This window comes from Nyctibius grandis, chromosome 6 (assembly GCF_013368605.1).
Source record: "Nyctibius grandis isolate bNycGra1 chromosome 6, bNycGra1.pri, whole genome shotgun sequence".
NCBI lineage: Eukaryota > Metazoa > Chordata > Aves > Nyctibiiformes > Nyctibiidae > Nyctibius > Nyctibius grandis.
Genome location: NC_090663.1, coordinates 68,888,885 through 68,906,853, shown reverse-complemented (window position 1 = coordinate 68,906,853; position 17,969 = coordinate 68,888,885). Strand labels below are relative to the sequence as shown.

General features: G+C 48.4%; 1 protein-coding gene across 1 annotated transcript; it reads left to right on the top strand.

The window, feature by feature from the left end:
- The first annotated feature begins 846 nt into the window (after positions 1-846).
- Positions 847-15,179, top strand: HPSE (heparanase). The gene is made up of 12 exons (XM_068403753.1): positions 847-1,016; positions 2,747-2,892; positions 4,282-4,407; positions 5,172-5,345; positions 5,807-5,978; positions 6,605-6,652; positions 8,725-8,818; positions 9,464-9,570; positions 10,147-10,261; positions 12,129-12,247; positions 12,402-12,548; positions 13,249-15,179. Exons 1-12 carry the CDS (start codon positions 847-849, stop codon positions 13,406-13,408), a joined length of 1,578 nt encoding a protein of 525 aa, XP_068259854.1. The 3' UTR covers positions 13,409-15,179.
- The last annotated feature ends 2,790 nt before the right edge of the window (positions 15,180-17,969 follow it).

Below are 17,969 nucleotides of genomic sequence, written 5' to 3'. Positions count from 1 at the left end.
GGCAATGGGCACTTGCAGTCCAGAAAGCCAACCATATCCTGGGTTGCATCAAAAGCAGCGTGGCCAGCAGGTCGAGGGAGGTGATTCTGCCCCTCTACTCCGCTCTCGTGAGACCCCACCTGGAGAACTGCATTCAGCTCTGGGGCCCCCAACATAAGGACTTGGAGCTGTTGGAGCGAGTCCAGAGGAGGGCCACGAAGATGATCAGAGGGCTGGAGCACCTCTCCTATGAAGACAGGCTGAGAGAGTTGGGACTCTTCAGCCTGGAGAAGAGAAGGCTCTGGGGAGACCTTATAGCAGCCTACAGGAAAAGCTGGAGAGGGGCTTTTCACAAGGGCATGTAGTGACAGGGTGAGGGGGAATGGTTTTAAACTGAAAGAGGGTAGATTTAGATTAGATATTAGGAAGAAATTCTTTACTGTGAGGGTAGTGAGACACTGGAACAGGTTGCCCAGAGAAGTTGTGGATGCCCCCTCCCTGGCAGTGTTCAAGGCCAGGTTGGATGGGGCTTTGAGCAGCCTGGTCTAGTGGAAGGTGTCCCTGCTCGTGGCAGGGGGGTTGGAACTCGATGATCTTTAAGGTCCCTTCCAACCCAAACCATCCTATGATTAGCGCTGATCCAAGACCCCACAGAGCGGCTGAGGCTCCAAGAGCAGGGCTGCACGCCAGGGATGCTATTGCAGCCCGAAGCCCCTTTCAGAGGGCAAAGGAGGGTCTCGGCGCTGGCTGCTCACGACCCCCCTGTCCTTCCCGGCGGGGAGCGCGGGGCTGCACCCCCGAACCTGGGCCGTGCCCGCCCTCCGCGGGGGTGGTGCCGGCGGCGGCGCGGCGGGCCGGGAGCGGAGGATGCTGCCGCTGCTGCTGCCGCTGCTGTTGGCGCTGGCGGAGGGGCGGCGGGGGGCGGTGCTGCGGGTGGGGCTGCGGGGCAGCCCCCGCGGGGAGGTGAGCCCAGCCTTCCTCTCCCTCACCCTGGACGCCAGCCTGGCCCGGGACCCGCGCTATGTCGCCTTGCTCAGGTGAGCCTCATCCCTCATGGTTTTACACAACACATGCAAGGGCCCCGGGGAGGGGCGGGAGAGGGGCTCCCGGAGCCGGGGGGAGAGGGCCGCGGCCACGGGGAGGGGACCCCGGCGGAGAGCCGGCAAAGGCCGTGTTGCCCGGCGAGCTCTGGAGGGGCAGGGGAGCGAGCTGGGGGCGGGGGACAAGGGGACCCCCATCCCTGGAGCTGCGGCTGGGGGAGGCTGCTGGATCCCCTCTGCTTCGGGGTTCCGTAATTCCCCCCTCGCGGGGCAGCAAGACGGTGCCGGTGCCGGTACCTGCCGGCGGTGCGAGCTGCGCCGTTCCGCTCGGGCTCGGGGAACGGGCGGCGGGGCTGGGAGGATGGAGGGCAGCGCAGCTCCGCTGGACTCGCTGGAAGCAGCACCGGGATAAACTTAGGAGAGGAGCTGCTTTGCGAGCAGAAACAAAAAAAAAAAAAGGAGAAGGAAACTGCCGAGCATTGGGGTTAGGCGCGGTGGGGCCGGGGGCTGCAGCCCTGGCACTCTGCGAGATAAAAATCATCCGAGTCCTCCGGCAGCTTCACAAACATTTGCCGGGGCACTATCAATGTAAAGTCAAATGCTGAGGAAGGTCTGTCACCATCAAAACTGAATCGAGAGATCCTAAAAATGAAGCCCTTTCCCCGCCCTTGGGTAACGCTGAACACCTCTTCACTGCCGGGTGATGGTGGTCCCTGCCTGTCCTTTTGGCTCTGACTTCTCTCTTACCCCTTCTTCCCTGCTTTTGCTCTGGTTTTTGTACTCAATTGATTCTACCTTTTTTGGAAGCTATCTCAATTCTTTCCTTTTCATCCGTCTGATCCCATTTTTAAGCCCCACGGTATTTCTCCAGTCCTGATTTCCCTCCTCCCACCACTTTTCCTCCTCACCAAGGTGGGGAGAAAGGTGACACCAGCTTTATTGGAAAGTGCTCAGGTCTCCAACCTCCAGCCCCAACCACACACCTCCGGGTTCAGTTTGGGGCCAGTCCCGCCGCCCCGAGGAGCAGGAAGTACTTGGTGGCCTCTAATCTGCTGTGTGTCACCACAGAGGAGATAGTACTTGTGTTCCCGGCATCCTCCGATGCCTCGCGGTTTCCCCCAGTGAAGGCCGGGTGTTGGTGCCGCACATCCTGCGTGGGGTGTGTGCAAGTCACGGAGGCAGAGCTTATGTTATTTTATAAACCCGCTTCGCTAAAGCTAATGCTTGTCCCAGTGTGGACTCTTTTTATCTAACTTGGGTACAAAAGGGTATGCTTTGGCTGGCGTTGATGGAAATTGGGACTGATGGGATAAAGTCAGTTTTATGCCCACCTTCTCACAGGACTGTGTTGTTGTATAAACAAAACCAAAAAAATATAGGGCAGAAGGATGCTTAGGACAAAAAAATACCTGTTTTGAAGTATTCCCTTACTTTGCCCCCAGGATTTGACTCCCTGTCTGTGAGTGTGTTCCCTGGGGCGCATGTCCCCCTCACTGCCTTGCTGACGCTCTCCTGGCCCACTTGGCCAGAGGCGTCTCTGTTACGCAGTGCAGAGGGCTGGGCCGCAGGTCCAGTGAGGGGTCAGGAGTGCCCTGAGGCTACTGGGTAGCCCGAGGTCAACTACTGTAGCGCGTCCCTCTGAGCACTTGCCATGTTTAGCCTCCACACCGAAGTCATAGTCTGTATGAATATAGTGTTTCTTCTGTTCCTTGACGTCCTGTCCTCAGCAATCCCAAACTGCGTGCCCTGGCGACAGCCCTGTCCCCAGGCTTCCTGAGGTTCGGCGGCACCGAGACAGATTTTCTCATCTTTGATCCCAACAAGGATTCAACTTCGGAAGAAAAAATCCTCTGGGAACTTCAGGCCCAGCAAGGTAAAAATGGGCATCAGTGTGTTAGACTTGAAACCATCTTGGGTTTAGGGGGTGGCTTTGATGTAGGCTGAGGATGCCACAAGGGCATGGTGGCAGTGCTGGGGGTCCTCCATGGGTTCAGCGCTGCTCTCCTCCATGGAGAGGAGATCCGTGGACCTTCAGCACGGTCTGTAGGAGGAGCTGTGCCATCTGTGGGAAAGGGGAGAAGGGTGCGGGGGACTTCATGTCCACCCTGACATCTGCTGGGACTCTCCCTTTGCCACCCCGTGCTCCCTGCAGCAGTCTTAGGAGCTCCCCCGCTGCCTGGGAGGCAGTCAAGGTCAGCTCAAAAGTTATGGTTTCATTATGAAAATTAAGTAACAGATGGAAGAAGTAATCTGATGAGAACAGAGTGTCCATTTTCTCTATCTTGGCCAAAGCCAGAGCTAGGCTGAGGGTGTAGCCTTGCCCTCCTGTCAGTTTGACAGGGCAAGTGCAAACCCACCAGACTACTGCCAACTGCTCGAGCTCGGTCCCGGTGCATGAGGTTTCCCACTGCGTTAAAGTCCATTTCCTCTTTAAACTTAGCAAAAGCACAGAAACCCTTCTAGCGGTGTTTCAGATGAAAAAATTCCCATCTATTCCTGTGGTACGTAGCACAACAGTGCAATTGTACATCACTGTAGAACCGGTGATGCTCTGTTTTGAACTTGAGTGGTACTTTTCTCCCCCCCATACCACTTTGAGTGGCTACCTCTTCTCTGGGTAACTGTGACTCCAGCTCATGCCTTCCTCTCTGGTTATGTCTTGTTCCTGCTTTGCATGCTGAGAAAAAACATGAGCTTTGAAGAAAATGTGTCTTATGACTCCTGTGGACATTGCCATTGGAGCCGTGCAGGGCAGTCAGCGCTTTCCCCCTGCACGAGACAGGCAGCACAGGAAGCATTGCCCCATATCTGCCCACAGCAAGGCTGGCCATGAGCCCTGCCGTACCGCTGCACGCCGAGGTGGCTTTATCTGCTCCTCAGGCACCGCAGCCCGCGCTTTGTCAGCTCGCTGGAACAAGGGTTTCCGGATAGTGCTGCAGCTAAAATAGTTTATTGGGGTGTGACTGCCACGATACCAGCCTCCAGAAGCACAGCTCAGTCTTTTCCCACCCCCACATCTCCATCACCTTAAATTGGGAAATATACATCATATATAAAATACACATTTATGCATCAAGCCGGCCCTCTTTTCTATGCAGCTAACACTGTGAAAGTAGGGGTGCGTTTCACAGAAGCACATGGCTGGCTCTCAACCTGGTGCCAAGCAGCTGTGCTTCCTTCTGAGGGACACAGCCCTTTGTGTGCTGGACCCTGGCCATGAAGATGTGGACTTAATTGCTATCAACCTTCTTCTGCCCTACAGAGGCTTGTGGCTCAAGGCCTGTGTTCGCTGCCATTGAGAAGCTGCTGCTGGCCCAGTGGCCCAGCCAGGAGAAGCTGATTCTTGCAGAGGATAACCGGAAAAAGCACAAAAACACCACCATTACAAGTAAGACATTGATGGATTTTTCTGCTAGGGTTTATAACCAGGGGGCTGCAAATCTCTGCCCTGTGATAAAAGGGTCGTAGGCTGTTCATAGAATCATAGAATGGTTTGGGTTGGAAGGGACCTTAAAGATCATCGAGTTCCAACTCCCCTGCCACAGCCAGGGACACCTTCCACTAGACCAGGTTGCTCAAAGCCTCATCCAACCTGGCCTTAAACACTGCCAGGGAGGGGGCATCCACAACTTCTCTGGGCAACCTGTTCCAGTGTCTCACCACCCTCACAAGAAAGAATTTCTTCCTAATATCTAATCTAAATCTACCCTCTTTCAGTTTAAAACCATTCCCCCTCGCTCTGTCACTACATGCCCTTGTGAAAAGCCCCTCTCCCGCTTTCCTGTTGGTCCACTTCAGGTACCGGAAAGCTGCTATAAGGTCTCCCCGGAGCCTTCTCTTCTTAGGAGGAGCTTCTTGTTAGGAGCTGAAACCACTGAAAATGAATATTTTTCTAAGTGGGTGAAATATTTCTAATCTTTTTCTTCTGTCTGCCTCCTCATATTTAATAGCATTCAGTTGCTGCAGGAGTTGGGAGGGTCTCAACACTTGGCAGGATGGTGTGTAGTAAGGTCTGGGCTCTTTTGTCCAGCTGGGAGAGCTTGGCACATCTGCAGCTAATTAAATACAGGCAGTAAAGATTGTCGCTTGGCTGGAGCTCAACTAGCACGCCATAACCTTTAGATAAACATCCCTCCTTTCTCCTCCATGCAGGAAATACACTGGATATTCTCTACGGCTTTGCAAACTGCTCAGGGTTTCACCTGATCTTTGGGCTCAACGCCTTGCTGCGGAAAGATGGCTTGCAGTGGGACAGCTCAAATGCCCAGACGCTGCTGGACTACTGTGCCTCACGGAGGTACAACATCTCCTGGGAGCTTGGGAATGGTAAGTGTGAAGCCTGCTTGTGGGCTAGGCCAGCGGTCACCTGGAAAGGTACCACTGCAGGGTATGAGCTGTTAATTTTGGATGGTTTGGATGATGGCCCATAAAGGCAAGGGTATGTTTTATTGGGAAACATTAAGGTCAATTTGTGAGGAGGGATTTCATAGAAGGCCCAATGAATGAGCAAATTGAGATGATTTTGCTGCTTCTACCAAGTCCCTGAGATGATGCCTTGCAAGGTGCAGGATGTCACCTATGGGGACTGGCTGGGACAGAGTGTTGGAGAGCAGCATGCTGCGTCACCTGGGCTTTCGGTTTCATACTCGTTGCCTTCAGATATCTCACCTGTACCTTGCCAGATCACATGAAACCATAGGGGGTTGGTACTCCCCACGTGGAACGAGCAACCCTATTTTGTGCCCCGAAACTACAGCACGGTGCTGATGTGTACATGTCTTCTCCAGAGCCCAATAGCTTCAGGAAGAAATCTGGTGTCTACATCGACGGCTTCCAGCTGGGACAAGATTTTATTCACTTACGCCAACTTCTGAGTAACTATACCCTCTATCGTCACGCAAAGCTCTATGGTCCAGACGTCGGGCAACCCCGAAAACACACGCAGAAACTGCTGAGAAGGTAGGGGTGTGGGGCTCCGACAGCACCCCCCGGGGTGGGCAGGTGCGGGTAGCAGTGGCTCATCTGCGCCCAGATGCAGGCCACACGAGGAGGCATCTGGGCAAGGTTTTAAGGATTTTTTTTTTTGCTCCAAATCAATAGTAAGGATGTACAAATGGATACATCCAGTCTATTTAAGAACTAATTTCCTGCATTTTTCCTTAAATTAGAAACATGGAATTATTTTGTCCTTGACTGGGGATGACTGAAATCTTACCTGCATGCATGAGCTCAAGGCTTAAATACTCAGCCAGTTGAAACTAAGATGCTAGCAGTACTTCAGTGATCCGCACACCTTTCAACCGAGCACTGGCTCTAGTGCTGTGTTAACAAGGGCTTTCACCCTAGAAATCTCCGTGTGTTACGCAAGCATTAATTCATCCTCGCAGCAACCCGCTGAGGCAGCCCGGCTGCCCAAAGCCCCTTTAAAAGCAGTCACAAGTGTGTCGCCAAAGCAGTTCACCATCACTGCTGCCAGCTGGGGGAAGAGGGGAGGGATGTGTGTGGCAGCTCACTCGTGGGGGGCCATGACCTGTCACCGGTACCCGCTAACCCCCTGCTTTCCACCGCATCCTCTCTGGTTGCAGCTTCCTGAAATCAGGAGGGAAGGTGATCGACTCTGTCACGTGGCACCAGTAAGTACCAGTCGGATACCATCATCACTCCACTTATCATCGTTTTCTTTGTAAAATGTTGATTTGAACATCTCAGCAGGAAGGAGGGGGTGAAACACTCCTTTCAGCAGTTCCTTGGGTGCCTCTCTGCAAACTTCTCTGCTCAGAATAAGAGATGAATTGAGGGAGCGCGTTATAGAAACGTAGAAGGTCTCCAAAGAGGCTGCTTGGTGCAGAGACCCAAAAGTAGTGGCTGGGGTTTGTAATGTTGGCACAGCAGCAGGGAATGCAACGTGTGCAAGATGGTCATTTTGCTTGCTGAATATGTGCACTGAGAAAAACAGAAGCGGGATGTGGAGAAAAAGAGGGCATGGCAGTTTTATCTCTCAGAAGAGTGCGAGGGGGTAGGTCATAGCTCTTCCCCCGCGTGAGGAGAATTTCTGCAGCGGTTGAGCCTTTTTTGCACACATTGTGTTTCAACATGTACCAAAAGCTGATGAGATCTGAGCAGCAGTCCTGGTTGACTCAAAGCTCCAAGCTGTCAACCCTTGCAAATAAAATGCACTTCCCTATGGGAAGAAGGAGGTGTCGTATAAAAGGAAAAGAAGGTAGCTCGGACTTAATTGGCAGAGGTGCCTCTGTGGAACTTCTGCAAGAGCAGAAGGTTTTTAGCACAAGGTGGGTGGCTGGGCTTTGAAACAGAGTCAGTACCCCTGACATTTGTGCTCTCCTTGGCATTAGAAAGGCTGGATCTGCTGGAGTGAAAGCTTTCTCCCTAAAAGCAAATTCAGGGACTCACTGGTGACCCTGCTGGCAAATGCACCCAACTCCTTGTAAAAAATGCACCAGAAGCCTTGTTAGCTGGTGTGTACATGCTTTCTTCTCTATTTGTGTCTGCTTGATATAAGCGGAAAAACCCTGCAGGTCTGGCTGACCCTTACCCATAGAGAAGTGCTAGCATCTTCTTCTGCTCCCTTACACTTGCTCCCCAAGTCAGTTCTGGCTCTGTGTGGGTAACTTGCCCTCAGATCCCACCCACAGTGCAAACAGCACCCACCGGCACAGTCCCAGCCCTTCGATCTTGTGCCATGGCTCAGAGACGCAGTTTTAAAGTGCTCAGGTGGGCAGCGGGGTAAGTTGGCCCCAGGGCACCTGCCATGAACTCCATGTTTGAAAGTGATTTCCATGTGAAGGTGGTTTTCTTTCCAGAGTTGAATGCGGCATGGTGACATGCAGCAGTCAGGTAACAGTGGGAAAAGATGCACATACTTTTTTATTTTTATATATATATATATATATATATATATACACACACACACATGCACACATACATATATGACTTCTCTACGTATTTTGAGCTGCTAGCAAGGCATAAAACTTGTCCTCACCCTTCCTGGACTGTTCTTGCCCTGTGGCTGCCTTTGCTTTAAATGGGCATGCATTATTTTCTTTACTAATTTAGGATTATCAGGTTTTAGCTTCCTCTTGTGTCTGGAAGACTTCAGCTACTTCTGGTAGGACTGAGTGACAGCATGATAAAATGCAAAAACCACAGGGATCCCAATTTCCTGTTCTTTATTCAGACAAACCAGACTTAAAAGCTCTTCTGCTCATGGTGGATGGTGATCTTCATCCCGTAGGGATGCCTCCATCCCGTTCCCCTCCAGATGGCCAGAATTCTCCAACAGAGGGACAGAGGCTGAGATCTGATTTTTTAATATATAACTTGATACAGTAAAGCAAGTAATCACATAGGAGTGTCAGATTCCTCAGCAACAGAATATTTACAGAAGCTGGCTCTTATTCAGCAATGTTTTCCTCATTCTAAATGAGTAGACGCAAAAAAATCTCTACTACTTGTGTTGATCAAAATTGCTGTGATATCCTTCCTCCATCGAGGTAATTATACTTGATAGTCCCTTAAATACAAACATACCTATACATTTGGAAAACAAAAAAGGAAAAAGAACTGGAGAGAAAAATAGTGCTGTGGATAAATGTATCATGCAACTGAGTACTTTCAGTAGTGTTTTGTACCAGTGGTGGTATTTTTCCTTAATTTTGGCTGTGGTGTGTTTTTTTCCCATTTCTAGTTACTATGTGAACGGACGAAGTGCAACAAGGGAGGATTTCTTGAGCCCTAAAGTGTTGGATACCTTTGCCACAGCTGTACACGAAGTCCTGGAGGTGCCTTATCCTGTTCAATCATTCCCATGTTCAGTTTCCAGGGGGTTAGCAGAGAATTCGCAATAAAGTACAATTTCTCACTAGCAATAAACAGGGATCCTCAAAGTTTGGGTGCTGCTGTCACTGTAAATTAAAAAAAAATTAACAATACTAATAATAGATGAGCTCCAATAGTTTGCCATGCAGCAAGCATGGTGCCAGATACATTACAAACCTACACCATTCTCATTTATCAGTGTAGTCATTATTCAGGGGTGTAATTTATGGTCATATCCTTCCCCCCTGCCCTCTCCCCCCCCCCCCCCCCCCCCCCGATTTCTTTGTATTTTGAGATCCTGAGAACAGTATAACTTAGAGTATACCACTGCTCAACACGAGAAGACTTACAGGACCTGGGTTTTAGTGATGTTTGCCTCATTCTACACGTGTAGACATGATTTTTTGAAGGAGAGGCGGGAATAAATCTGCTTCTAGTCCTTTTGATCAAAATTTCTCTGACATCCTGCCTCAGTTGGTGTTATCTCTTAAATGCAAACATTGTACGTAGGCATTTGGCTAAAGCACAAAGTTTTGATTGCCCATTATTTCAGTAGCCAAAAAACTTAACTGTTGTCTCTCTCTTCTTCCCTACGCCACACTGGCCAGATTGTTGGTGGGACCGTGCCTGACAAGAAGGTCTGGCTAGGAGAGACGAGCTCTGCCTATGGAGGGGGCGCTCCCAGGCTGTCGAACACTTATGTTGCTGGCTTTATGTGAGTACCATGTCATAGGTGTGGGGAAATTACACATTGTACCAGCTGAGGGGGGTTGTGTACATGCCCCATGGGAGGAACATCTCCCTCGGGCTTCCCAAGGAGCACAGGCAAGGGGTGCTGCTGCTCCTGTTTTCTACCGCCTGCAAACAGAGGAGTGGAGCAAGTGTTCCCACCAACTCAGACCTCCAGAGGTGGTCTGAAATTATTTTTTAAGGTAATCAATGCAAGACTTGAAATTGAAATTAGTTGTGTGATTTTAAGGAAGTCAGTATCATGCCTTAACTCAGTATCATGCCAGTGGAACAGGCTGCCCGGGGAAGTGTTGGAGTCACCATCCCTGGAGGTATTTAAAAGACGAGTAGATGTGGTGCTTAGGGACATGGTTTAGTTGGTGGATTTGGCAGTGCTGGGTTAACGGTTGGAATCGATGATCTTAAAGGTCCTTTCCAACCAAAACGATTCTATGATTCTAACTCTTGCTCTCCTACTTCCCGAGCTGGTTGGAGAGGGGCAACGGTGTACAGTTGAGGTCAGCAATTTCATCTGCATGTTGTTTGCCTAATTTTTTGGCAGGTGGTTGGACAAACTCGGGCTTTCAGCCAGGCATGGGATTGACGTGGTGATGAGACAGGTTTTCTTCGGGGCAGGGACCTATCACCTGGTGGATGCCAACTTTGAACCTTTGCCGGTATGGATGCAACCCCGCTAACACCATCTGACTGCTGCGTGTATTTCTCCACAGGCCACACTGGATGTGGAGAGACAAGTCAGCTATTTTAACAACGCAAGATAGTGACAGATTTTGTAGGATAGTTGCAGTTATCCTTGCACCTAAAGTTAGCTCATGTTTCATTAGGGGTTTGTGTATTATATAGATACAAGGTATTTACTGCAGCTGCAGGGATGCAGCTAGTCTTCAGCACAGGAGAGACTGATTTCTGGGACATGATGCTCTGATTTGTATACAGACACTTCTGGAGTTCACAAGGCTTTTGTGGATGGACTGTTTTGGTTTGAGTACTCCTCAGCTGAGTGATAAGTATGTTTTAAACAGAAGTGATATGAGCTATTATAATAAATTATATCCCAAGTGAAAACCAAACCAACATGAAGACTCAAGCATTTCTTGGGTCATGAGCATATTCAGCCTTCAGTAGTGGTTGAAGGATAATTAAATTAAAACATGCATTTAGTATGGTTGGATTTATTAGGAAATAATACTCTGCTGTGATGAAACATCATTATTTGAACTATACGTTGTTCTTGCACGTACAGCGTGTTTCTTTGTGCTAGTAGCACTTACCTTGGGGTGAGAGGACAGCATCTTTCTTTTTAGATTTCTTCTCATATTTCTGCTACAAGTTGTGCTTTTCACAGGCTCAGAGAGACCATCTGAGAGGAAACCTGGCATATGGGGTTTTGCTGTCCTGCCTGTTCAGCTGGTCCCTATGCTAGGGGCTGTGTTGTCAGGCTTGATGCTTTGGGCTTTTTATTCCCTCATTTAAAACAGATTTAAATTGGACTGAAAGGATGTGCCTTGTTCCTCACCTACAGTCAGTACAGATGCTAATCAAGATAATAATGCTTTAGAGGCAGGGAAATCCAAACCCAGGTCCATCAGTTTTAGTTAGCATGGAAATGAAGAAGCACAGCAGTGTCAGAAGGCTGCACCTCCTTGCAGAGGGGCTGAGCATGCAGGCTGATTGATAGGAAAAGTCACTTCTCTGGGTTTGTGGTGAGTCAGGAGAGAAACACGACAGTTTTCCTTCTAGGAAAACCTCAAAGACAGACAGATGAGCTGGGAGAAGCTCTCTGAAACATGCCACCTGGAGTGTTTCCTGCTCTGGGGCTGCGTTCCAAGAAGCAATGCTGCCAAATGCAGCCTGCCTTGCGGCCTCCTAGTCCCAAAACAGGTCTGTGCAGACCACGCGCTCTCTTTGGTACGGTCACGGACTTCATAGGGGGAAAGTAGCGGTCAAGATGCATGAAAAAGCAGACCTGGAAAAAATGAGTCTGCACTGGGCGTCACCCTGCTCTCGGGCACCATCCTGGGGTGTCAGAGGATTTACTCTTGACTGGCATTCAGAAATTAATCCTGAGTCCTGTTCAAAAATCACAATGTTAGTGAAAGGTATAAAAGTTGTTGGGAGCTTCTTCCCAGTGTTGCGTCTGTGGATTGGGCACAAGCTTTTCTGCTGGAAAGGCAGCTCATGCACCGCGGGTTCAGCCCTGAGGTGCTCTGTACCCTGCAGAAGGGCATTTCCAAAATGCAAACAGTCTCTCCCCCACAGAAAGAGCTCCGAGATTTGCATATAAAGGGGAAAATGACTCTAAGGTACCTTGTGAACACAGCTGCTCTGCAGCTTGGAGGCAAGGTTTCCTCTTCAGCTGCGCTGCTTGTGGGAATTTAAATAGATACAGTGAAAAACTTGGTAAAGCAAAACATTATGGGGAAAAAAACCCTGAAATTACCAGCAAAATGAACGTTGCGTTGAGCACCATGTGGAGTACCTGGCATGTACACAAGTGGTGACCTTTGTTTTTGTGCCTCCCAGGACTACTGGCTCTCGCTGCTCTACAAGAAGCTGGTGGGTACGAAGGTGCTGCAGGTCAGCCTGGCAGGAGCCGATGAGAGGAAGCTCCGTGTCTACCTCCACTGCACGAACACCCTCCAGTAAGCCTCCAGAAAGGGCAAAAGATCCCAGAAACTGAGCCCGCGGCCACCCCCAGGCCAACAAAAGCAATCTGGGACAGCACAAGGATGCACGTTACTTTTGTGAAACCTCTTTCTCGCCTGATCCACACCATCACTTTTTCTTGCCTTGCAGCCCAAAGTACAGAGAAGGGGACGTGACACTGTTTGCTTTAAACCTCTACAACATTACCCAACACTTGCAGCTACCGAATTACTTATTGAGCAAGCACGTGGATCAGTACCTCTTACTGCCTCATGGCAAAGAAAATATACTTTCCAGGTAAGCGTGCAATTCCTCCTGTCTCTGTAGAAAGGATTGTGAGTAGAGTCAGATGGCCTCTAAAACCTCACCATGTTCAATTTGCAAAGTGGGGCAGGGAAGAGGTTATTATTCTGTCACCTGGTTCTTTTTTTTCAGTAAGGTCTGACTTCTGTTAAATCAGATCTCCTAAAATCAGGCTGCTGAAAGCTTGCTAAGGTACGAAGACACTTCTTTGATGTTAATCAGGAAGCCTTTTCCTAGCACGCTTCAGGGCTCTGGACCAGCTGCTGATGTCCTTTTTCTTTTGCATGAGAACAGGTATATGGCTTTCCCAAGTTCTGGCTCCTGATTTACAGCAACGTGTTCAGGCTTTGTATGGTTTCTTTTGTTGTTACCGCTAATGCATCAGCATGGGAAGGGTCTGCTCTGTGGGCATAGAAGACATATTAATATTTGCAGGAGAAAAAACAGTTAAAATTTGTACTTTTTGAAGCCTGTTTTGCTGTCAAACCTCACTAGGAGAGTAAGAAACACATACTTTTCAACTTGTGCTACAACTCTAAAGGAGGCCTTGCAGAGGGAGTGCAACACGTAATCCCTCGAGGGAAGTTTAGTTTGGCTTTGTGCTCAGTTTATGTTTATACTCAGGTCCAGAGCTGTTTGTGCTCGATGGCAAACAGAGCACAGCTGCCCAAACAGTCTCTCTGTCTCTCCCCAGGTCTATTGAGCTGAACGGCCGGGTGCTACGGATGGTGGATGACAAAACCCTGCCAGAGCTTATTGAAAAACCCCTTGGGCCCGGCAGCGTCCTCAGCCTCCCGGCCTTCTCTTATGGCTTTTATGTTATCAAAAACGCCAAAGCTATTGCTTGCATTTAAAGGGTTAATACACACGCGCAGGATAAATGTAAAGCACTTGGCTAGTAGGGAAGTTTGATCCTAGAAATTCATGTTTCTACCATGAGATTTAATTCTAGTAAGGGATGCAAATATGGCGGCACCCGTATGATCTGTGGGCTGGGAAAGATATGACATCCTGCTGGGTAATTTGTACGTGAAAGATGCTCCTTAAGCTCCCAGGAGAATTATCCAGGTAGAGCAATCCCAGGCGGGGGCTGGTTTTGCTCTTGGTCCAGCCCAGGTCACTGCGCTCGAGCACGGGGCCCTTCTCCACGACACACGTGGAGCTGCATCAGCTTCTCACGCTGCGCTTGGGGCTCTGCCAGCCAGGAACTGAAACCTCCCTTCTCCCTCTCTTTTCTGCAAGCAGAGCTCTTAAAGCATTTCCTTCAAAAGCTTGCCTTCAGAAGGGATGAGCAGGGTTTTTCTTCTAGCTGTACAGCTGGGATTTTGCCTGCACCATGTTGGGAAGCCCGAGGAGGGTTTGTGGTTGCTGAGGGCATCTCGGGGTGGTAAGTGGGGACACGCAAAGCAGACCGAGGTGAGGGTGCCTGCAGGGAAAAACACCTTGCTGAGAAACCAGGTCCTCCACGGGAGCTGGGGCAGCACCGCATGTTTTTCCCAAGCCAGGAGAGTTCAGTCACAAGATGGAGCTGTGGCCACGTGCTTTCCAAAGGTGAGTTTTTGAACACAAAATGCAGGCTGCTCCTGCAGGATGGTCTACCTCTGCCCTAACACACTTCATCCCCGGGGAAGAAAGGAGAGGAGATCACCAGCACCCCGACAAACTCTCTATGGTCAGTGGGCTGCACAGCAAGGGCTCACGACTCCTCAACCTTCATCACCCTGCAGGCGGTTAAGCTGGAAAGGACTTCCCTGAACCTGTCTGCAGGTGAAGCTCTGCTTTACGCGCTCTCTAACTTGCCCAGGTCTCTTCTGTCCTCAAGGAAATGGGAGAGTAAAGAGACTGAGCAAACCACCCACCCTTCGATCATCAGAGGGACATCAGTGGCCTTAGAGCATCCTGGAGACAAACCTGCCCGGCCAGGGCGACATCCCTCTAGCTGGGGAAACAGCCATTTTGGCCAGAAAACTATGTTGGCGGTGGCTTTTCTCCCCGGCCGTGCCTTCACCATGCACAGCCTGCTGCGGTTCGGTGTGCTGCCAGCTGCTTTCCTCTGGTGCGCAGGCTGACGGTCCGCAGGGTAGCGAAACGCCTCGGAGAATACAGTGGTCTCCCACATGTGTTTATTTGCATCTCCTTTTCTTGAAGATATATAACCCATCCTACTGTCAACGCCTTACGACATTTTTAGCACAGCAGGGGCAAACACCACCACCACACCACTGAATTTCCCTTTTTAAGCTTTAAAAGGATGTTACCAGCTACACGGAGTTTCAACGCAGCTGGGGGGGAGGGAACTTTTTTAATGAGAGGACTTTAAAACCAGATGTACTTTTGAAGCTGTGATGAAAAATTGCACAATAAAAAGGTTATATTTAAGTTCAGTGTGTCAAAGGAGTGTTTGCATCCACAGTGCAGATGCATTCTGTGAAGGGTTATATATAGGGGGTAATACAGATCAGAAATGAGAATAAGGAAGGCTAAGTTTGTTTACATTGTTCAAGTTCAATAAAAGAAGTAAAGAGAGCGTAAAATGGAGTGGAAAGTCTTACATACAGTCAACATAGAGTTAATATATAATAATAATAATATAAGTTGAAACTAAGACATTAAAGTTATAGTTTGCCTGGTAGCTTCTTTTTAGAACTTTTCTAATAGATTTGTTTATTCCAATGCTTGTAACTTTTATATTTGAAGATTTTAATTAAAGTGATTTATACCAGCTTTTGGCAATCTTCCTTTTTTTTTAACACTCCTTTTTGGCATGCTGATACCACGAAACTGCCTACATTTGTTTTGGTCATAGATCATCTGTGCTTTGTATGATTCCCAACAAGAGTAACCAAGTAAATGAAAACAAAAGAAAGCATACCCAGGTTGGTGTGTTTCAATTGTAGTTGGCCACCAGTTCAGAAGCCCTCCACCCCACTGTCTGACTCAGACACAATACATGGGATGACGACGGGCACACAGGAACTACTAGGAGGAGTACAGGGATGTCCAGGCATGCAAATGATAGCTGCTCTGGCTTCACCTCCCAGCCATGTCTTCTCCTCTGAGTACACGGCCTGGTTCTTCATAGGGCGGGGTGGCAAGAGGTATGATTTGCAGCTCATATAACTGCTTTCAACTTAAAAAGCTCTACACACACTCAGATGACTTCTCTTTACAGAGTGTTGTATATTAAGCTGGTAGCTACTGTTAGCTCTGTACAAACAAAGCAGGAGAGAGAGGAGTGTAGGAAATGAGACACTGGATCCCAGCACACCAAGACAGGTAGTCAGAACCAGAGGTGAACGTTGCCCTCGCAGGACCTGTCTGCAACAGCAACGCCTGCCCTGTGGACACCTTATCTTAAGGACTTTTTTTTCCTCTGTGAATGTTCTAAACCTTGTATGTCAATATATATATATATATACATGTACACAAACATACTTATCTGAAACCAGGAACACTGACTCTATCTCACACACATTCCAATTTACTTTTGCATTTTTAACTCAGGAGCTTGGATTAGAGTCCTGGTTTGGACTAGGACAGAACTAATTTTCCTTTCAGTGATTCTTCCTTTCAGTTAAGTTTCTTCTAAGTAACTGCACTTTCTGAAGTTATCCACATGTTTTTCAGACATTATCTGCTTCTAGAATTAATAATGCTTTAAGTTTATAGTTATTACTTAGGTAATGGTAGAAATGGTATACAGAAAGGCTCTTGCTTATACTTACTCCTATAGAAACCAAGGTCACTGCTAAATTTCTTATGGTCCACAAGTAAAAAGGTGTAAAATGGTCACACTTGCAGGGAGGAGAGGACAGGACAGGTGACCCAAAATTGACCAGCAAAGTACTCCGTCCCATACACATCATTTTCAGTTTAAAGCTGAGGGATCACGAGGGTCGCTCTCTCTCCTTCTATGGCTGGTGTCCAAAGAGGACTCTGCCTGTTTTTCTCCTGCCTTCAATCCTAATCCGTGCGTTCCTGAATCCAGTTCTTCTATGCCACAGAGTCCAGTCCAGGACTTCCCGGAGCCTGCGTTGCAGTGTCGGTGCCATTGGGGGAGCACGATCTTGGTTTTGTATAATTTGTATATATTTAATTATTTCCATTATTATTATAATACTCTTTTTGTTATTGTTACAGTTTTAACTTTCCAACCTGTAAGTCTCACTCCCTTTTCTCTGTTACTTCCCCCTTCTGGAAAGGAAAAGGTTAATACAGAGCCTCTGCCATCCATTTAACAGCCAGCCCAGCTTTAAACCATGACACATAGTCAATTTGACCATCAATTTAGATTTGAGTCAAACAAGACAGTAGGACCTTAATAGGTTTCGGTGATTTTTCAAAGTCTGAAATGTGCTATTCCCTAGCACACCCCTATTCTTCAGAGAGGGGCCAGGCCACCTTATAATGAACATAAATCTAGTGACAGTAAGTTTGCTTTTCTCCTTTACGTTCATGAGCTCCTTAAAAATTTTCTGCAGATGGCCCAGGGTTTGCTCACCACATCACACATAAAATAAACCCCTGCCCACGGTGTCTGCACAGGAGCACCTGTCAGGTGAAAATCTGGAGTATTGGAGTTGCTATGGACACAGCAGGCAGAAAGGCTGTGGGTACACCTTGCTGGGACTCCAGGAAGCACTGTTCAAACATGCCTTGGGCACTGGTCTGTACATGAATAAAGCCCATGATGACTAACCTCATCAGCATGAACCAGAGCCAAGGTCATAAAAAAAGCAAATTAGTGAAAACTTCATCAGAGTTGAGCAACTGTTTCTTTTATGGTCCTGTGCAAATTGTTTTACTGCTGTGGAGTACTGCTTATCAAAACAGTGAACGGAAAAACGTGAAAGTCACTTCTCCAACACACTGGGTTTTTTTACTTCCTCCTGGTAGTCAATATTTTGGGAAATTAAAAGTTCAAAATGGTTTCCCTTGGTTTTTGTCAGCGTGTCAGTCGTTCAAGCCAAAGGAAATGTGGAATGAGACAGAAGTTATACAATACAGGGACACTGAATTCTCCAAGAAATCTTTCAGCAGCAAATCTGGGGACATTTTATCAGTGAAACCATGCCATGCTGTCCTGGTTTCACTGAGATAAAATCATAGAATCAATTTTCTATTACATTTTGTTTTAGTTCATGGCCAGCCATGGTATGCAGGTTTCCGTGGTGATCAAGGCTGTTAGCAGTTTTGAGTTAGCCGGGTGCTAAAGCTAGGAGGAGTGAAAGCCAGGGCAGCCGACCCAGGCTGGCCCACAGGTGTATTCCATACCATAAATGCCACGTTCACTATAAATGGGGAAGTTTGCTAGGGATGGCCTTCCTCTTTCCTCTCTTGCTCTTCTCTTTTCTTTTCAATGGTTCCTACCCCTGGAGGGTCTTGCCACCACTATATAGGCTAAGGGCAACTTTG

Coding starts and splice junctions, on each gene's coding strand:
- HPSE (XM_068403753.1), top strand. CDS start 847: ATGCTGCCGCTGCTGCTGCCGCTGCTGTTGGCGCTGGCGGAGGGGCGG. Junction 1,017..2,746: donor CGCTATGTCGCCTTGCTCAG/GTGAGCCTCATC, acceptor TCCTGTCCTCAG/CAATCCCAAACTGCGTGCCC. Junction 4,408..5,171: donor CAAAAACACCACCATTACAA/GTAAGACATTGA, acceptor TCCTCCATGCAG/GAAATACACTGGATATTCTC.